Source organism: Erythrolamprus reginae, chromosome 1 (assembly GCF_031021105.1).
Source record: "Erythrolamprus reginae isolate rEryReg1 chromosome 1, rEryReg1.hap1, whole genome shotgun sequence".
Lineage (NCBI taxonomy): Eukaryota > Metazoa > Chordata > Lepidosauria > Squamata > Dipsadidae > Erythrolamprus > Erythrolamprus reginae.
Window position 1 is genome coordinate 176109363 of NC_091950.1, and position 17769 is coordinate 176127131.

The 17769-nt window shown below is 40.9% G+C and overlaps 1 protein-coding gene across 2 annotated transcripts in view; it reads right to left on the reverse strand.

Annotated features, from left to right (window-relative positions):
• The window catches only part of MMADHC (metabolism of cobalamin associated D), a 31685-nt gene extending 14944 nt beyond the window's left edge, over window positions 1-16741 (reverse strand). Inside the window, exons 1-4 of one of the 2 annotated variants that reach the window (XM_070731506.1) lie at window positions 16625-16741; window positions 13932-13969; window positions 12050-12194; window positions 10805-11022 (exon numbers count right to left, since the gene is read on the reverse strand). In XM_070731506.1, the coding sequence (XP_070587607.1) occupies window positions 10805-11022; window positions 12050-12194; window positions 13932-13946 (378 nt within the window). In that variant the 5' untranslated portion in view covers window positions 13947-13969; window positions 16625-16741. Of the gene's footprint in view, window positions 1-10804; window positions 11023-12049; window positions 12195-13931; window positions 13970-15478; window positions 15529-16624 lie in introns of those variants that run through there. The other variant, XM_070731507.1, reaches the window with a different exon arrangement.
• Between the last annotated feature and the right edge of the window lie 1028 nt (window positions 16742-17769).

Here is a 17769-nt window from a genome sequence, read left to right on the forward strand (position 1 = left end):
TCAGGGAGGAGGGGACTAGATTGGGAAGTATAAAAGGGTCAGAAAAGCCATTTTAAACTGCACTTTCAGAACAAAGAGGAAGAGGAGAGGAAAATAGTGGCCCGCGCGCCTGGCGGCGCGCGAATTATATAACTATAAACCAAAATCAGCAAAGTTTGGTAGCAATAGGGGTTCATTTTCTTGCTAAGTACCTGTATTCCAATACATTCTTAAGATGATTGGCTTGGTACAGTGTAACACTTGTTTGGCTGTTGTGTTCCGTAGTACCTTGTGGAACTTGGGGTACTGCCCTCTTTGCATTAGGACATCTAGGTTAGATGGCGAGATCTCTAGATTGCAGTCCTTAGTTTGTAGCTTGCAGGCAGAAGTGGAAAGATTGTCCCAGCCACATGCTGTAATGCAGCCATGTGTGCAGCCTCCACTTCCACAGCGCCCCCCGAGGAGGAGGGCTGTTTGGACAACTGTTGGTTCAGGAAGATTACGTGCAGTTGAACAAAAACATAACAATTTTGGTCTCTCTGTATCCAACTCCTATAATGTTCTTGCGGATTTAAATAGTAAGGATGTTGTAGATATTAGCAAGGCCCCTCAGGCGGAGAATGAGGGGATGTTCAAAGGAGAAGTTGTTGTAAATGAGGAACATAGTGTCACCAAACCAAGTCCAGTTAGTAGAAATAAAGAGAGGACACATGTTCTTGTGGGTGACTCGATTGTCAGAGGTGTTGATTTGGGACAGAGGAAGGATGTGGTGAAGGTGATGAGGTGTCTTCCAGGAGCCACTGCCCACAGGGACAGGAGGCGGATTACAAACATTGTCAGGGCTGTGAGTAAAGGTAATAAAGTTGATGTGGTGGTGCATCTTGGCACAAACGATCTGTCCCAGAGAAATGTTAATGTAGTAAAAAGAGATTTTCAAAGTCTAAGTGTGGAGCTGGGTAAAATAACTGATTCAGTGACTTTCTCAGAGGTGTTACCGGTTTGTGGCCAGGAGGGTAAAACAAGTTGTATCAGAGAGTTTAATGTGTGGTTAAGGCAGTGGTGTAAAGCTGAAGGTTTTGGTTATGTAAGTCATGATGTCAGTAGATGGTCTAATAGGGAGTTGTTTAAGAGGGATGGTTTGCATCCATCATACAGAGGTACCCAGGTGCTCGGTGAGGAATTCAGAGCTTTTTTGGACAGGCATTTAAACTAGGTAAAGGGGACAGAGATGTACCAGATGTGGAGGATTTCTGTCCCCGACCAATGAGGATACATCAGTTTCTGGAAGCTTATGAAAAGGGAGCTGAAAATAAAATAGATGTAGATGTTGATGATAAGGGGCAAACTAATAATGAAAATAATGTTCTTCGGGTAATGTGCACGAATGCTCGAAGCTTGAGCAACAAGCTCTGTGAGTTAATGGCCATAATATCTAGAGATAATTTGGATCTGGTTGCCATAACTGAGACATGGTTTAAGGATTCCAATGAATGGGAAATATCCATACCAGGATATACACTGTATAGGAAGGATAGAATAGAGAGAAGGGGAGGTGGAGTAGCCATTTATGTTAAAGAAAGTCTAAAAACAATACTAATTCAAAATACATGTAAAGATCTGGAGACCCTCTGGATTTGCATGCAAAATAAAGACGGTTCTGTCATTAGAATTGGGGTGATCTATAGGCCTCCAGGGCAATCTGAGGAACATGACAACAAGATGGTGGATGAGATTACCCTAATGGCAGTAAAGGGAGATATTGTGGTTATGGGTGATTTCAACATGCCTGATGTTGACTGGAATATCCCCAGTGCCCTTACACGCAAAAGTAAGAATATAGTAGAAGCCTTTACAGGAGCAGCTATGGCACAGCTAGTTAAGACACCAACTAGAGGGGAGAATATTCTAGATTTAGTTTTTACAAATGGGAATCGGGTTTCAGAGGTCAAGGTGGGAGAAAATTTAGGTTGCAGCGACCATCTATGTTTGTGGTTTGATGTAAAAACTGATTGTGAGCAATCCTATACTGCAACCAAAGTATTGGATTTCAGAAAAACAAATTTTAATGCAATGGGGGAATATTTAAATAATGAATTAAAGGGGAGGGATAAAATGGCAGGAGCGAGCACCCAGTGGACTGTATTAAAAAAGGCCATCTTAAAAGCCACAAAACTTTATGTAAAGCAAGTAACTAAAGGTAAAAGGAAGAAGAAACCGCTATGGTTTAGCAATGATGTAAGGGCTATAGTCAATGAAAAAAAGGCTGCCTATAGGAGGTATAAAGAGTCTGGAAGTATAGCTGATAGAGAGGTGTATAAAATGAGACAGAAGGAGGCGAAACAGATAATATATGCTGCTAAAGCCTCAAAAGAGGAAGAAATAGCAAAATCTGTAAAGAAGGGGGATAAAACCTTCTTCAGATATATTAGTGATAGGAAGAAGAAAAACTGCAGCATCACAAAGCTTAGTACCGGGAATAATACATGCATTAATGGGAATAAGGAGATCGCTGACCATTTCAATAGCTACTTCTGTTCAGTTTTCTCAAAGGACACCTTACAAAATAATACTATAGAGGGATATAGCATTGCTTCCAGCTGTACGGATTCAGCTCCAGTGATCTTAGAAGCCGATGTCTTAGAAGAACTTGAAAGATTAAAGATAAATAAGGCAATGGGTCCAGATGGCATCCATCCCAGAGTTCTTAAAGAACTCAGATCTGTCATTGCTACCCCCCCTGACTGATTTGTTTAACCAATCCCTGTTAACAGGAGATGTTCCTGAGGATTGGAGAATGGCCAGTGTTGTGCCTATCCACAAGAAGGGCAGTAGAGAAGAAGCTGGAAACTACAGGCCAGTTAGCTTGACATCAGTTGTAGTTAAAATAATGGAGACTCTACTCAAAAAGAGGATAAATCAGCATCTAAAAAACAATAACTTATTGGACCCAAATCAGCATGGCTTTACTGAAGGCAAATCGTGTCAGACTAATCTCATAGAGTTCTTTGACTATGTCACAAAGGTGTTGGATCAAGGTGGTGCCGTGGATATTGCCTATCTGGACTTCAGCAAAGCCTTTGATACGGTTCCACATAAAGAGCTGATAGATAAATTAGTGAAGATTGGACTTAATCCCTGGATAGTTCAGTGGATTTCAAGCTGGCTGAAGCATAGACATCAGAGAGTTATTGTTAATGGCGAGTATTCTGAGCAGAGACAGGTTACAAGCGGTGTGCCACAAGGGTCTGTTCTGGGTCCTATTCTTTTTAATATGTTTGTGAGTGACATAGGGGAAGGTTTGGTAGGGAAGGTTTGCCTATTTGCCGATGACTCTAAAGTGTGCAATAGGGTTGATATTCCTGGAGGGGTCTGTAATATGGTAAATGATTTAGCGTTACTAGATAAATGGTCAAAGCAATGGAAACTGCAGTTTAATGTTTCCAAATGTAAAATAATGCACTTGGGGAAAAGGAATCCTAAATCTGAGTATTGCATTGGCAGTTCTGTGTTAGCAAAAACTTCAGAAGAGAAGGATTTAGGGGTAGTGATTTCTGACAGTCTCAAAATGGGTGAGCAGTGTGGTCGGGCAGTAGGAAAGGCAAGTAGGATGCTTGGCTGCATAGCTAGAGGTATAACAAGCAGGAAGAGGGAGATTGTGATCCCCTTATATAGAGCGCTGGTGAGACCACATTTGGAGTACTGTGTTCAGTTCTGGAGACCTCACCTACAAAAAGATATTGACAAAATTGAACGGGTCCAAAGACGGGCTACAAGAATGGTGGAAGGTCTGAAGTATAAAACGTATCAGGAAAGACTTAATGAACTCAATCTGTATAGTCTGGAAGACAGAAGGAAAAGGGGGGACATGATCGAAACATTTAAATATGTTAAAGGGTTAAATAGGGTTCAGGAGGGAAGTGTTTTTAACAGGAAAGTGAACACAAGAACAAGGGGACACAATCTGAAGTTAGTTGGGGGAAAGATCAAAGGCAACATGAGAAAGTATTATTTTACTGAAAGAGTAGTAGATCCTTGGAACAAACTTCCAGCAGACGTGGTTGGTAAATCCACAGTAACCGAATTTAAACATGCCTGGGATAAACATATATCCATTGTAAGATAAAATACAGGAAATAGTAAAAGGGCAGACTAGATGGACCATGGGGTCTTTTTCTGCCGTCAGTCTTCTATGTTTCTATGTTTCTATGTTTCTACTTCCGTCCTGGGGCTCCCGCTCGCAGCTGTCCCCCGCCTCCTGCTCGATGCCGCGGTTTTCGGCGCTCTCCTGCTGGGCCCCAAAGAAGGAAGGCAGGAAGAAGGAGAGCTCCGTTCTTTGCACCTTTTTCCCGCCTTCTTTCTTTGGGGCCCAGCAGGAGAGCGCCGAAAACCGCGGCATCGAGCAGGAGGCGGGGGACAGCTGCGAGCGGGAGCCCCAGGACGGAAGTACCGGCAGCGCCCCGCCCAGCTGGAGCTCCTCTGGCGTCGACGGCAAGTGTCCGATGGGAGCGGGGGGGGTGGGTGGCCGCAGCGGCTGCAGGCAGTCGGGGGAGATGGCGGCGGCGAGAGGGATCGCTCTCTCTCTCTCTCTCTCAGCTGACTGCAAGTGGGAGCCCTGACGGTGGCGGTTGGACGTGCTGCTGGACGTCGTACATGCTGGCGCTGCGTGCCTGGCATATACGGTGTCCAGCACCACGTCCAGCTGCCACCGTCAGGGCTCCCGCTTGCAGTCAGCTGAGAGAGAGAGAGAAAGAGACATATAAGAGGCAGAGAGAGAGAGAAAGAGAGACATAGCAAGAGAGGCAGAGAAAGAGAGACAGAGCAAGAAAGAGAGACAGCAAGAGAGGCAGAGAAAGAGAGATAGAGAAAGAGAGAGATAAAGAGAGACATAGCAAGAGAGGCAGAGAGAGAGAAAAAGAAAGAGAGACATAGCAAGAGAAAAGGAGAGACTTAGCAAGAGAGGCACAGAGAGAGAGAGAAAGAGAAAGAGAGACATAGCAAGAGAGACAGAGAGAGAAAGAGAGATAGCAAGAGAGGCAAAGAGAAAGAAAGAGACATATAGCAAGACAGTGAAAGAGAGAGAGAGCAAGAGAGAGAGAAAAAAGCAAGAAAGAGATAGCAAGAGAGACAGAGAGAGAGAGCAAGGGAGAGAGAAAGACATAGAGGAAGGGAAGGAGGGAGAGAGAAAGAGAGCAAAAAAGAGAGGAAGAAAGAAAGAAAGAGGGATGGAGAGAGAGAATGAAGGGAAGGAAGGAAAAGAGAGAAAGAGGGAGAAATAGAGCGAAAGGGAGGAAGAGAGAGGGTTTTTTTGTCCAAACTTTTCTTTACCCCCCCCCCCCCCTTCAGTGTTCCCCAGGATTTTGAAAATACGAATAATGTGCCGCGGCTCAAAAAAGGTTGGGAAACACTGGTTTAGAGGGACTTAATACTGATTTTTAATACTGATTTTTCAAATTTTGCTTCAAAAACTTGTGATGCATTCCCCAGTGAAAAGAATACTAAAAAAGGGGTTTACCAAAAATGTTGAATACCATTTAATAACGTAGTGCATCACAATGTAACCAACAACAAGAAGTTCTAGTTTGTGTGTTGAGTACCAAATTTAATGAGTTTGAAAGCAGCTGAGTACCATGGTACCAATGAATTAGGACAAATCTTTTAAATCCTCCCCAGTATATTGAAGCTACCAAAGGGCAGATATTTTCTTAAAATATGGAGTTTGGAAATAACTGGTGATCTACAAGTATCATGCTGACTTGATTCAGGTAAATGGTTTTGAATTATTTTCTGTGCCCCCCCTCCTGAAGAATAAACATTTCACATACCCCAACTCTCCACCACAAATGTAAATAAAATCATTTGTCTATAAAATTGTTATAAGATCCTGTTCCTTCTCTGGAGAATTCTTCTGTCTTGCCTCAATAAGAGACTAGTTTTGCAGAAACTAATTCAAGTCAAATCCATCACATAAGTCTTATACGAAAATTATTTTGTACTTAATAACAGCAAGTACCATCTTCACTAACATCTGGCTGATACCAAGTGCTAGCTATCATTTGATGTTAACATTTCAATCATCAGAAGTTCCTTTGGTCAAGAATCCACAAGCCTTATATTATTCTAATTTTAAATGATACATAGGGCAGAGCAGGGCAGCAGGGATGGTTTGCATCCATCATACAGAGGTACCCAGGTGCTCGGTGAGGAATTCAGAACTTTCTTGGACAGGCATTTAAACTAGGTAAAGGGGACAGAGATGTAACTGATGTGGGTGATTTCTGTCCCCGACCAATGAGGATAAATCAGTTTTTGGAAGCTTATGAAAAGGGAGCTGCAAATAAAATAGATGTAGTTGTGGATGATAAGGGGCAAACTAATAATGAAAATAATGTTGTTCGGGTAATGTGCACGAATGCTCGAAGCTTGAGCAACAAGCTCTGTGAGTTAATGGCCATAATATCTAGAGATAATTTGGATCTGGTTGCCATAACTGAGACATGGTTTAAGGATTCTAATGAATGGGAAATATCCATACCAGGATATACACTGTATAGGAAGGATAGAATAGAGAGAAGGGGAGGTGGAGTAGCCATTTATGTTAAAGAAAGTCTAAAAACAACACTAATTCAAAATACATGTCAAGATCTGGAGACTCTCTGGATTTGCATGCAAAATAAAGAAGGTTCTGTCATTAGAATTGGGGTGATCTATAGGCCTCCAGGGCAATCTGAGGAATATGACAACAAGATGGTGGATGAAATTACCCAAATGGCACTAAAGGGAGATATTGTGGTTATGGGTGATTTCAACATGCCTGATGTTGACTGGAATATCCCCAGTGCCCTTACATGCAAAAGTAAGAATATAGTAGAGGCCTTTACAGGAGCAGCTCTGGCACAGCTGGTTAAGACACCAACTAGAGGGGAGAATATTCTAGATTTAGTTTTTACGAATGGGAATTGGGTTTCAGAGGTCAAGGTTTGATGTAAAAACTCATTGTGAGCAATCCTATAATGCAACCAAAGTACTGGATTTCAGAAAAACAAATTTTAATGCAATGGGGGAATATTTAGATAATGAATTAAAGGGGAGGGATAAATTGGCAGGAGTGAGCACCCAGTGGACTGTATTAAAAAAGGCCATCTTAAAAGCCACTGGACTGTATGTAAGACAAATAACTAAAGGTAAAAGGAAGAAGAAACCACTATGGTTTAGCAATGATGTAAGGGCTATAGTCAATGAAAAAAAGGCTGCCTATAGGAGGTATAAAGAGTCTGGAAGTATAGCTGATAGGGAGGTGTATAAAATGAGACAGAAGGAGGCAAAACAGATAATATATGCTGCTAAAGCCTCAAAAGAGGAAGAAATTGCCAAATCAGTAAAGAAGGGGGATAAAACCTTCTTCAGATATATTAGTGATAAGAAGAAGAAAAACTGCGGCATCACGAAGCTTAGTACCGGGAATAATACATGCATTAATGGGAATAAGGAGATCGCTGACCATTTCAATAGCTACTTCTGTTCAGTTTTCTCAAAAGACACCTTACAAAATAATACTATGGAGGGATATAGCATTGCTTCCAGCTGTACGGATTCAGCTCCAGTGATCTTAGAAGCCGATGTCTTAGAAGAACTTGAACGATTAAAGATAAATAAGGCAATGGGTCCAGATGGCATCCACCCCAGAGTTCTTAAAGAACTCAGATCTGTCATTGCTACTCCCGACTGATTTGTTTAACCAATCCTTGTTAACAGGAGAAGTTCCTGAGGATTGGAGAATGGCCAGTGTTGTGCCTATCCACAAGAAGGGCAGTAGAGAAGAAGCTGGTAACTACAGGCCAGTTAGCTTGACATCAGTGGTAGTTAAAATGATGGAGACTCTACTCAAAAAGAGGATAAATCAGCACCTAAAAAACAATAACTTATTGGACCCAAATCAGCATGGCTTTACTGAAGGCAAATCATGTCAGACTAATCTCATTGATTTCTTTGACTATGTCACAAAGGTGTTGGATGAAGGTGGTGCCGTGGATATTGCCTACCTGGACTTCAGCAAAACCTTTGATACGGTTCCACATAAAGAGCTGATAGATAAATTAGTGAAGATTGGACTTAATCCCTGGATAGTTCAATGGATTTGCAGCTGGCTGAAGCGTAGACATCAGAGAGTTATTGTTAACGGCGAGTATTCTGAGCAGAGTCAGGTTACAAGCGGTGTGCCACAAGGGTCTGTTCTGGGTCCTATTCTCTTTTTAATATGTTTGTGAGTGACATAGGGGAAGGTTTGGTAGGGAAGGTTTGCCTATTTGCCGATGACTCTAAAGTGTGCAATAGGGTTGATATTCCTGGAGGCGTCTGTAATATGGTAAATGATTTAGCTTTACTAGATAAATGGTCAAAGCAATGGAAACTGCAGTTTAATGTTTCCAAATGTAAAATAATGCACTTGGGGAAAAGGAATCCTCAATCTGAGTATTGTATTGGCAGTTCTGTGTTAGCAAATACTTCAAAAGAAAAGGATTTAGGGGTAGTGATTTCTGACAGTCTCAAAATGGGTGAACAGTGCAGTCAGGCGGTAGGGAAAGCAAGTAGGATGCTTGGCTGCATAGCTAGAGGTATAACAAGCAGGAAGAGGGAGATTATGATCCCGCTATATAGAACGCTGGTGAGACCACATTTAGAATACTGTGTTCAGTTCTGGAGACCTCACCTACAAAAAGATATTGACAAAATTGAACGGATCCAAAGACGGGCTACAAGAATGGTGGAAGGTCTTAAGCATAAAACGTATCAGGAAAGACTTAATGAACTCAATCTGTATAGTCTGGAGGACAGAAGGAAAAGGGGGGACATGATCGAAACATTTAAATATATTAAAGGGTTAAATAAGGTCCAGGAGGGAAGTGTTTTTAAAAGGAAAGTGAACACAAGAACAAGGGGACACAATCTGAAGTTAGTTGGGGGAAAGATCAAAAGCAACATGAGAAAATATTATTTTACTGAAAGAGTAGTAGATCCTTGGAACAAACTTCCAGCAGACGTTGTAGATAAATCCACAGTAACTGAATTTAAACATGCCTGGGATAAACATATATCCATCCTAAGATAAAATACAGAAAATAGTATAAGGGCAGACTAGATGGACCAGGAGGTCTTTTTCTGCCGTCAGACTTCTATGTTTCTATGTTTCTATAGAGGTGAGCCCGATTGTGAACCTAGGAGCAAATCTTAACACAGCTCTCAAAAATTTTATTGTTCTTATTTTTTGAAAATAATTTAATGTGTACTAGTTTTAATGTTTGTAAGGAACCCAGAGTCATTTCTGATGGGTGGCACATAATTGTAATCATTGAATCATCCACCCACCCACCCACCCACCCACCCACCAGAGCCTTCTTTGGGCTCAGAGCCCTTTATCAGCTGTCTCAATGCAGCTCTCTTTGTGCTGGGAAAATCCAGGACAGCTTTCTGGGGAGTCAATTAGCACTGGGGACTTTCTGAACAGGAGGGGGGAGAAGGTGGGTGTGGTGGCAAAAGGCAAAGTTTTGTCTTTGGGGACTTTCTCTCCAAATCCCAAACCATAGCCAAGAAAAGTCCAAGACATCACCTCTTGCAATAGAGAGAGAACAAAAGACACTTCTGGCTCCCACCTTCTTTACATTGCAGGCTCTGGACATTTAGCTCCAGCCATTAAAACATTGTGATGTTTTGTGCGCATTCCTCCCGTGCAATTTCACTTCCAGGCATGCTCAGTAGCAGAATTCAGCTTGAAACACAGCTGAAGGCTCTTTTTTAAGCCACGGAAGAGAAGCCATCCAGGCATTGAAAAATTCACCAAAAATTCTCAAAAAAAGATGGCAGCGCCTACAGACCATGCCCCACCCCTGGCATTCTCTGAGCCCCCAGGGGGGCGCGCCCCACTATTTGAGAAACACTGATTTAGATGTTCTTGCAACATAATCCCCAAAATAGGGAGGACAGAAAAATAATCTCTTCTCTTCCCACAACCACCTATCTATGAAGGTTTTGTGGTATCACTGTAGCCAGCTCTGATTATGTATACTGCATGTCATATGTCATGTTTAATGAGCAAAGCTACTTATATATTGCAAGTTTTCTATTTTAATTAAGATCTAGATGATCTGCAGTTTTATATAGCAGAAAGAAGTTGGTGGGAACATCTAGAATTCCAGCATAGTAAGGACAGCCAGCTGATTTACTTTTTAAAGTCAACCAAGGAACTTATATCTCCAAAAGGATGGCATTAGTTTTGGCATTGCCAGTCAGAATATATATGTATTCTAAAATGAATTCTATCAACCATCTATTCAGATTTTTTTTCCTTAATACATTTTAGAATAATCAACAAACATTTTTTTACCAGAAAAAACTCTGATCTATATATGCCTTTTGCTTTATACTTTATATTTACTACTAAATATATTTACTGATACAGATTTTGGCTTCCTGTCTTCCATTCCCTCCAGTAGACAACATGGATACCATGGGTGCTGCTGGCTTTTGTAAACAGAGAAGTATTCATTATTCAGAAAATTAGGTTTTAGCCAATGAGACACATTTAGAGAATAAGGCTGAAATACTTCCAAATGATAAATTGGGATCAAATTGAATCCACTAGAAAATAATTTCTTGACTTGTATGTGAACTCTGCAAGGAATCTCTGGTCTAGCCATTGCCATGTGGATGATAAATTATTGTGCAAGTTGAACTCTACATTAAAGATGCATCTAGGACCTCTTGTGCCAAGGAAGCAGTGAATACATTTCTAGATTTGAATCTCACCTTCCCAGGTGAGTTGTACACTTACCTGGAACTCATTGATGTACTGGGCCATCACAAATTCGTGCCTTTCACTTGCCAAGGGTTCCATTAATAGATCAGGAATTTTTTTATGAACTTGTCTCGTCTTTTGAAGTGCCGTCCCACTTAGGTGACAGTCAAAACCTATATTACCAGGCAGCTGAAATCTTTGGTCCTGGGGGCCAAAAGGACCCATCGCTTCATCTGGCCACACAGTTTTTGGACCTATAAAAAAATTAAGTTTGTGTCACTGTAAAGCATCCATATACAGAATTTGTTTTCAGCAGTAAAGGACGTTGCTTTTTGAAACTTGCTGCTTAAATGTGGAAGTGTACATACTTTAATAGCTGAAAAAGTGTGTCCCATTGATCTCATTGGAATTTAGTTAATACCTGTAAACAGTGTTCCCTCTAATTTTTTTGGGAGGTGGGCGGAAAAGTATAGTGTCTGAGTGGCAGCCCCTTTGGGACTGGGCGGCACAGAAATAATAAATGAATGAATGAATGAATGAATGAATGAATAAACAAACAAACAAACAAACAAACAAAAAACCCACCCTGTTTTGCCTCAGAGAATTTCAAAATAAAATACTGTACTGTGTGTCTATAACAGTGAGCTCATAATAGGGCAACTCTATCAATATCAAAATGCCACTTAAATAGTTGAGCTAGTTTCAAACTAGATTTTGATTTTCTTTCTCTCTTCCTTACTCCCATTCTTTTTCTTTCTCTTTTCCTTCCTCTCTTTTTTCTATCTGTTGCTCTCTCTTCCTCTCTTCCTCTCTCTCTCCTTCCCTCTCACTCTTTCCCTCTCGGCTTCTGGGCAGGTTTGGTAAACTCTGAGTTGATGATGATTTTTAAGTGAGCGATTGCTCACTGCTCAGCTTAGAGGGAACTATGCCTGTAAATGCATTTAGCCTAACTTAAAGTTTAGATTACTTAAAATAGATACGATGTCAGTTTGGTGTAGTGGTTAAGGCATCAGGCTAGAAATCAGAGGACCATGAATTCAAGTTTCGCCTTGGGCACAAAACCATCTGCATAACCTTGGGCCAGTCACTTTAACTCAATCTTAGGAAGGAGGCAATGGCAAACCACATATAAATCCCCCCCCTTGCTAAGAAAATTGCAGGGATTTATGCAGGCGGTTTCTGAGAAAAAGACACAATGGAACAAAGGGTGGGGGAAACAGATTTTCTATAAGGAGATGGCTTTAATGATCATTAATGTGAGAAAATTGGAATTTTCCTTACATATATCAGGAGGTGCAGCAGCAACAGAAGGCTCATCTGAGCCAGAGGATCCTGCTGTGGAAAAAGTCTTGGGAGTTATAATCCTTCTAACCAAAGAATAAAATCCTGGCAGGTATGTCACCAGTCTAGCTCTGTTACAAAGTACCTAATAAAGGGGAAACAAAGAAAATGGAAGGCAGCACAGGTTGTGTATGAATATGATGGCTTAGCACATGCAGTATTGTTCCACAACAGCTGGTGCAGCGTTGGAACATGTTACCATGAAGTCATGATTGAATTGGCTCCCAGTGGATTAGAGAGGCAATGGAAGAAATTTCCCCCTGGCCACTCCACTGAAGTAACAGATGAATCCTCCACATCTGTAATACTCCGGGTGAGGGAGATCATTACATGCATAATGGAAATGAACTTAATGACATCTCAGATTTAACAAATCTTTGAGAAGAAGGGACATCTCTCCAAAGGAACTGTTACAACAAGGATTCATCATCCTTGAATTTTGCTTGTTAGTTTCTTCTATTAGCAATTTTTTTTAAAAATAACTTCAAATGTATTAATAAAAACCAACATTTTTAGATATGGACTTTTATGCAAGATTTACTATATAGTTACTACATCTAAGTATTTTTAAAGAGTATATTAAAGCACATATAGTTAATCCTCGTTTAGCAACCATTAATGGAATTGACAACTGGGTCATTAAGTGAAATAGTTGCCAAGTGAAACAGTGATGGTCCTTATGATGCTACTTCAGTTTTCCTTTGCTTTACACAGCTTTAAAAATCATAAAAGTGAGGAGTGATGGTAAAGTTTACAACTTCATAATTGTGAATGGTCACTGTACAAGGCAGTTGTTAATCATGGAATAACTGTACATGAAAATGATGGAATTATCTGCAAATAAAGGATAATTATATAAAAAAATACATATGCATGCAACATGCCAGTTCTTCCTCTGGCAAAGCTATTAAATAGGATAGATGACAAGTTAGTTAAACTGGTTTATCTGGAGACAGCACATTTCTTATTACTAAACTGGCAGGCCACTTTATAAGTCGATTATAGTGTTCCACCATTCTTTATACTGGCAGAAAGTTTAACCCAGCTTCCTGCATACCTTAATCAAACACATTCCTAAACTCAAAAGTCTGTTAAGAACAAGGTCAGAAAATTATTAGAACACAAACTAATGGAAACACATCCTGTTTTTCTTCTTTAATTTGAAAATGAACTGAATCAATAAAGCGCAGGTGACTGGTACCACCTCAGTGTAGTTTACTCTAATGACAAATATTGATCATTTGGCTGACAATCAACTAAAGTTCTGATCTTATTATTTCCAATGTATTATTTCTATTTATACATTTGTCAATGGAATTTTAGTCAAGTTTTAATTAAAACATGGGGGTGGAAAATTACAACTATAAGCTATTATTTTGATTGCCACATAAAATAATAAAGGGTTTTTAAAATAGAATAGAATATAATTCTTATTGGCCAAGTGTAATTGCACACACAAGGTGCACATGCTCCAATAAAGGGCAAAAGAAAAAAAAGGCTTATTTTTTCTCCATAAAGAATGGGCTAGTATATTAATATAGAGGATGGCAATTACTTGTCGATGCATCAAAAACAGTATTAACAATTGTACACATTGCTTTCTTATTATACTTATCTGAATCAAAAATAATGTGTGACATTTTTATAATAGGTATGTTAAATACATACTAATTCCAATCATACATACACACATACACACAAACAAACACACCTATATAAACCTTTTTAGTGTGTCTTCATTGTTATTGATCACCCAAAATATTAAAAAAAATCTTTACATACAGATATACCTATCTAGTATAATAAAAATTATACTACTTACAGTTGCCATTTCCATACTTTTCTTCGTTTAAAGAAACTCTGAAACAGAGAAGTATATAGAAGAGTGGGCCTGAAATGTGATTTAGTAATCATAGAGAGTATTACATATTAAAAATAAGTTATTCCATTGAAATATGATTAAATCTGAACAGCCTTCATCAGCATGAGATTCAGTTTACTATTATAATTGGAGAAGCAGGCACATTAAGCTCTCATGTGGATTCAATAGGGCGGGATACAACTCCTGAACATTTTACAAATAGGATCGTGGTTGCTTTATTTTCTCTTTTAAACATTAGTTGAACTAATGAACTATTCTGAGAACAGGTATCAGGCTTCATACTGTATGGTCAAACAATGTATTTTAAGTAGGCAATTTGAGAGTGATGATTTACATAATTACTAAGAAAGAGGTCATCTGGGATAGTCAAATGAGGTTCCTTCATAGTTTCTACCATCCTTTCAAATTTATTTTTATTAATCAAATGTATACTGTATAGCCACCCATCCCATGGAAAGTGATTAATTTTTTATTTGTATTTATCTTTTTCTCCTCTTGCTATGGCCTTTCCCAATCTGAGACTTCCACATATACATATATAAGAGCTCCAATCATCACCAAATTGAAGAAAGGACTCACAAGAGAAAGTTCATAATATCAAATGGCTAGATAATCCAAAATGCTTTAATATACTTAAATTGCCAAATCATTTGGTACAGAGATGGGCAGCATACACATTTAATAAATATTTAGAAGCAGATAAGCCTCCTTTTAACAATTTGTTGTATTCACAATCAGGTATGTAGTTTTTTGTTTTTTAGCAGGGCAAGCCGAGACCCAGCTCCCTGGAGAAAGCTCTAAGCCCTCTGGAAAGATGGAAGGAAAGAGAAAAAGATGACGACTAACAGCAAGATGGATGGTTTTCATTACAGTGGCAACGAGTTGAAAGGATCGGGTCAGAGGTCTATAGAGATTCTCAATCATCCAGGTCATGGTTGTCCCAATGGTGTTTTTTTTCCAAAACAGAAGCTTAATTCTGACTGGTGAAGCTCTTTAGATGAGAAGCCAAATGTTTTTTAAAAATACAATGCCACCTTTTCCAAAGGCAGTTGCACTTTTGGAAAGTCCAGTTAGTTGCCTTTTGGAAGGAAAGCAAAGAAATCCAGGGACCTTTTGGAAAAGGCATCTTTGAGAGGACCAAGCTGGAGACAAAAGTTATCCAGAAAACCTATTTGTGTCAGGGGTCTCCAACCTTGGCCTCCAACTTTTAAGACTTGTGGACTTCAACTCCCAGTATTCATCAGCCAGCAAAACTTGTGGACTTCAACTCCCAGCTTTGCTAGCTGAGGAATTCTGGGAATTGAAGTCCACAAGTCTTAAAATTTGCCCATCAATGTGCGCCTGCATTTAGTGGGGAGGGGGGAATTGCCATCCTCATTAAATCCCAATCCCCAAACGGGCTTTTCTTGTAGCAAAGGCGGGCTTTTCCTTGACACCTTTGTGGAAGGTAGACGTAAGAGCAGACCTAACGCATCGCCGAGACATACTGGGGGACGGAGTTAAGACTTTCAACCGCATTAGAAGTTGTAATCAGGCAGTCCCTCTCTTGGAAACTTAAACTCCTGCGAAGTCCCAAACGTCCCATGCCGAGGAGACGGCGGTGGCACCTGAGCGGAATCCCGCGTTTCGTCCTCCCGCTCAACTCTGTGACGCGGCCATCCCCGCGCATCGCCTTAGAAACAGGAGCTTCCAACCTCGGTCACTTTAAGACTTGTGGACTTCGACTCCCAGAATTCCTGTCAGTTTTCCTGAGAGCTTTGCTGGCTAAGGAACTCTGGGAGTTGAAGTCCACAAGTCTCAAAGTGGCCGAGGTTGGAGACCCCCTGGTTTAGACATAGGAGAGTCCAACCTTCGGCGGCTCTTTAAGACCTGCGGACTTCAACTCCCAGAATTCCCCCAACCAGCGCTGCCGGTCAAAGTAGTTAATTGTGCACTTCCAACCCCAAGGCCGGGGAATTTTGGGAGTTGAAGTCCACGTCTTAAAAAAAGTAGTCAAGGTTGGAAGCCTCCGAGTGTAGAAGAGCCTCCTCGACTTGTAATCCTCCGGCCTGCAGCCTGGAAGAGTCTCGCCTCGGAGATGTTTACTGGGAGATACTGGGGTATGTGTGTGTGGATTATGGGGTTTACCGGCAACTCCCATAATCCATAGCCCCCCGAGTATCTCCCAGTTGTCATTTCCGAGGCGAGGCTCTCTTCCAGGTTGGCTGTCCCTTCCGAAGGAAAGTTGCGTCGCTGTCCACGGAACTGTCTCCCGAAAAGGAGAGATCGTCTCGGGATCTCTTTCTCTTCTTAGGCGGGGCGCTCCTTTAAACCGTCAGCAATCAACAAAAGGGATTCACTCCCCTCCCATTATTTACCCCTTGGCAAGACGGTTCAAGTGAGTCGCCCCCCTCCCCCAATTCATAGAGCTAATTTGAGAATTCCGGGTGGGATCGAGGTTGGGAAGAACACAAGTGGCTAGTCCCTAAGTGAAACAGCAGAGTTTCTTAGGGCGGCGGTAGTTTATAAAAGAGGAGCATTTCGCAGGCTGGCAAAAGATAAGCCGGGTCACCGGAGGAGTGGGGCTGAAGGGGTCGAGAAGAAAAGAATTGGAGCGCGTTTAGGGGGGGAAAGGAAGCGTCCCGTCTCCTTACCACTAGCTATCCGGCATCTGTTGTCACCAGAAAAATGGAAGGCCCAGGGAAGCTGGTCGATTACCGCGCTCATCGATCAAGAGGAAGGTGAGAAATAATACTGTATTGCTTTCGTCCGCCGGATTGGGAAACAGGCGGAACGAATGATGCAGTGGCTTGGGCGTGGGTGGGGCGAGAAAGAACGACGAACTCAGGAAGGGAAGATTAATCGCGCTCCACTTAGACGATAGCCTGGAGTGGGCTCGGCAGGATCTAGTCGAGCGCCGCTTGAATGGATTGCGTCACGTCTTCCTTCGTGTGCGGAGTGCAGAATTGCGGAATTTACGTGGGGCAAAAAGCACTCTTTTAAAAGGAAAGATACTACTGAAACGAGGCTTCTGTATTTGTAATGCCGTTATCCCTGTTAACAACTTCAGTGAGGAATTGTGGTTAAGATAATTGGACGAGGACGTGGGAGAGCGCAAAGAAAGCAGCTGGGTGACTTTGAGACCGTCAGCCTTTCTCAGGCTACGCTGGGAAATTTAAAAAAAAGATGGGGAAAAAAAAGCATGCTCTACCAGCTGGAACAGCATGACAGCATGGTAGATTAGAGTTCACAATTTGTCAATGGTTTCATCCAGTAGTAATAGTAGTAATATACATAATATATAAACATTAAACATGAATCAGATATAATAATAATAATAATTAATAACAAAGACGATGACAACAACAACAACAATAATAATAATAATGATAATTTTTATTATTTATTTATTGGATTTATAGGCCACCCCTCTAAGGATGACTACTACTACTATTGTTATTGTTGTTGTTATTATTATTATTATTAATTATTTTTATTTTTATTATTTTTATTATTATAATAATATAACACAGCAAATGAGATCACTATGCTGAATTTCGTATTTCATCACCAGCCGGGTGCTTTCCAAGCACCTAGAACTGCATGACGTAGCGGGAAATTATGTGTGCCGATCCCAGTAATGCAGCCTTTTGCAATTGACAGATGGAGATTTTGTCCATTCCGATGGTTTTTAAATGTCTGCTAAGATCCTTTGGCACTGCACCCAGTGTGCCAAGGACCACTGGAACCACTTTTACTGGCTTATGCCAGAGTTGTTGCAGCTCGATTTTTAGATCTT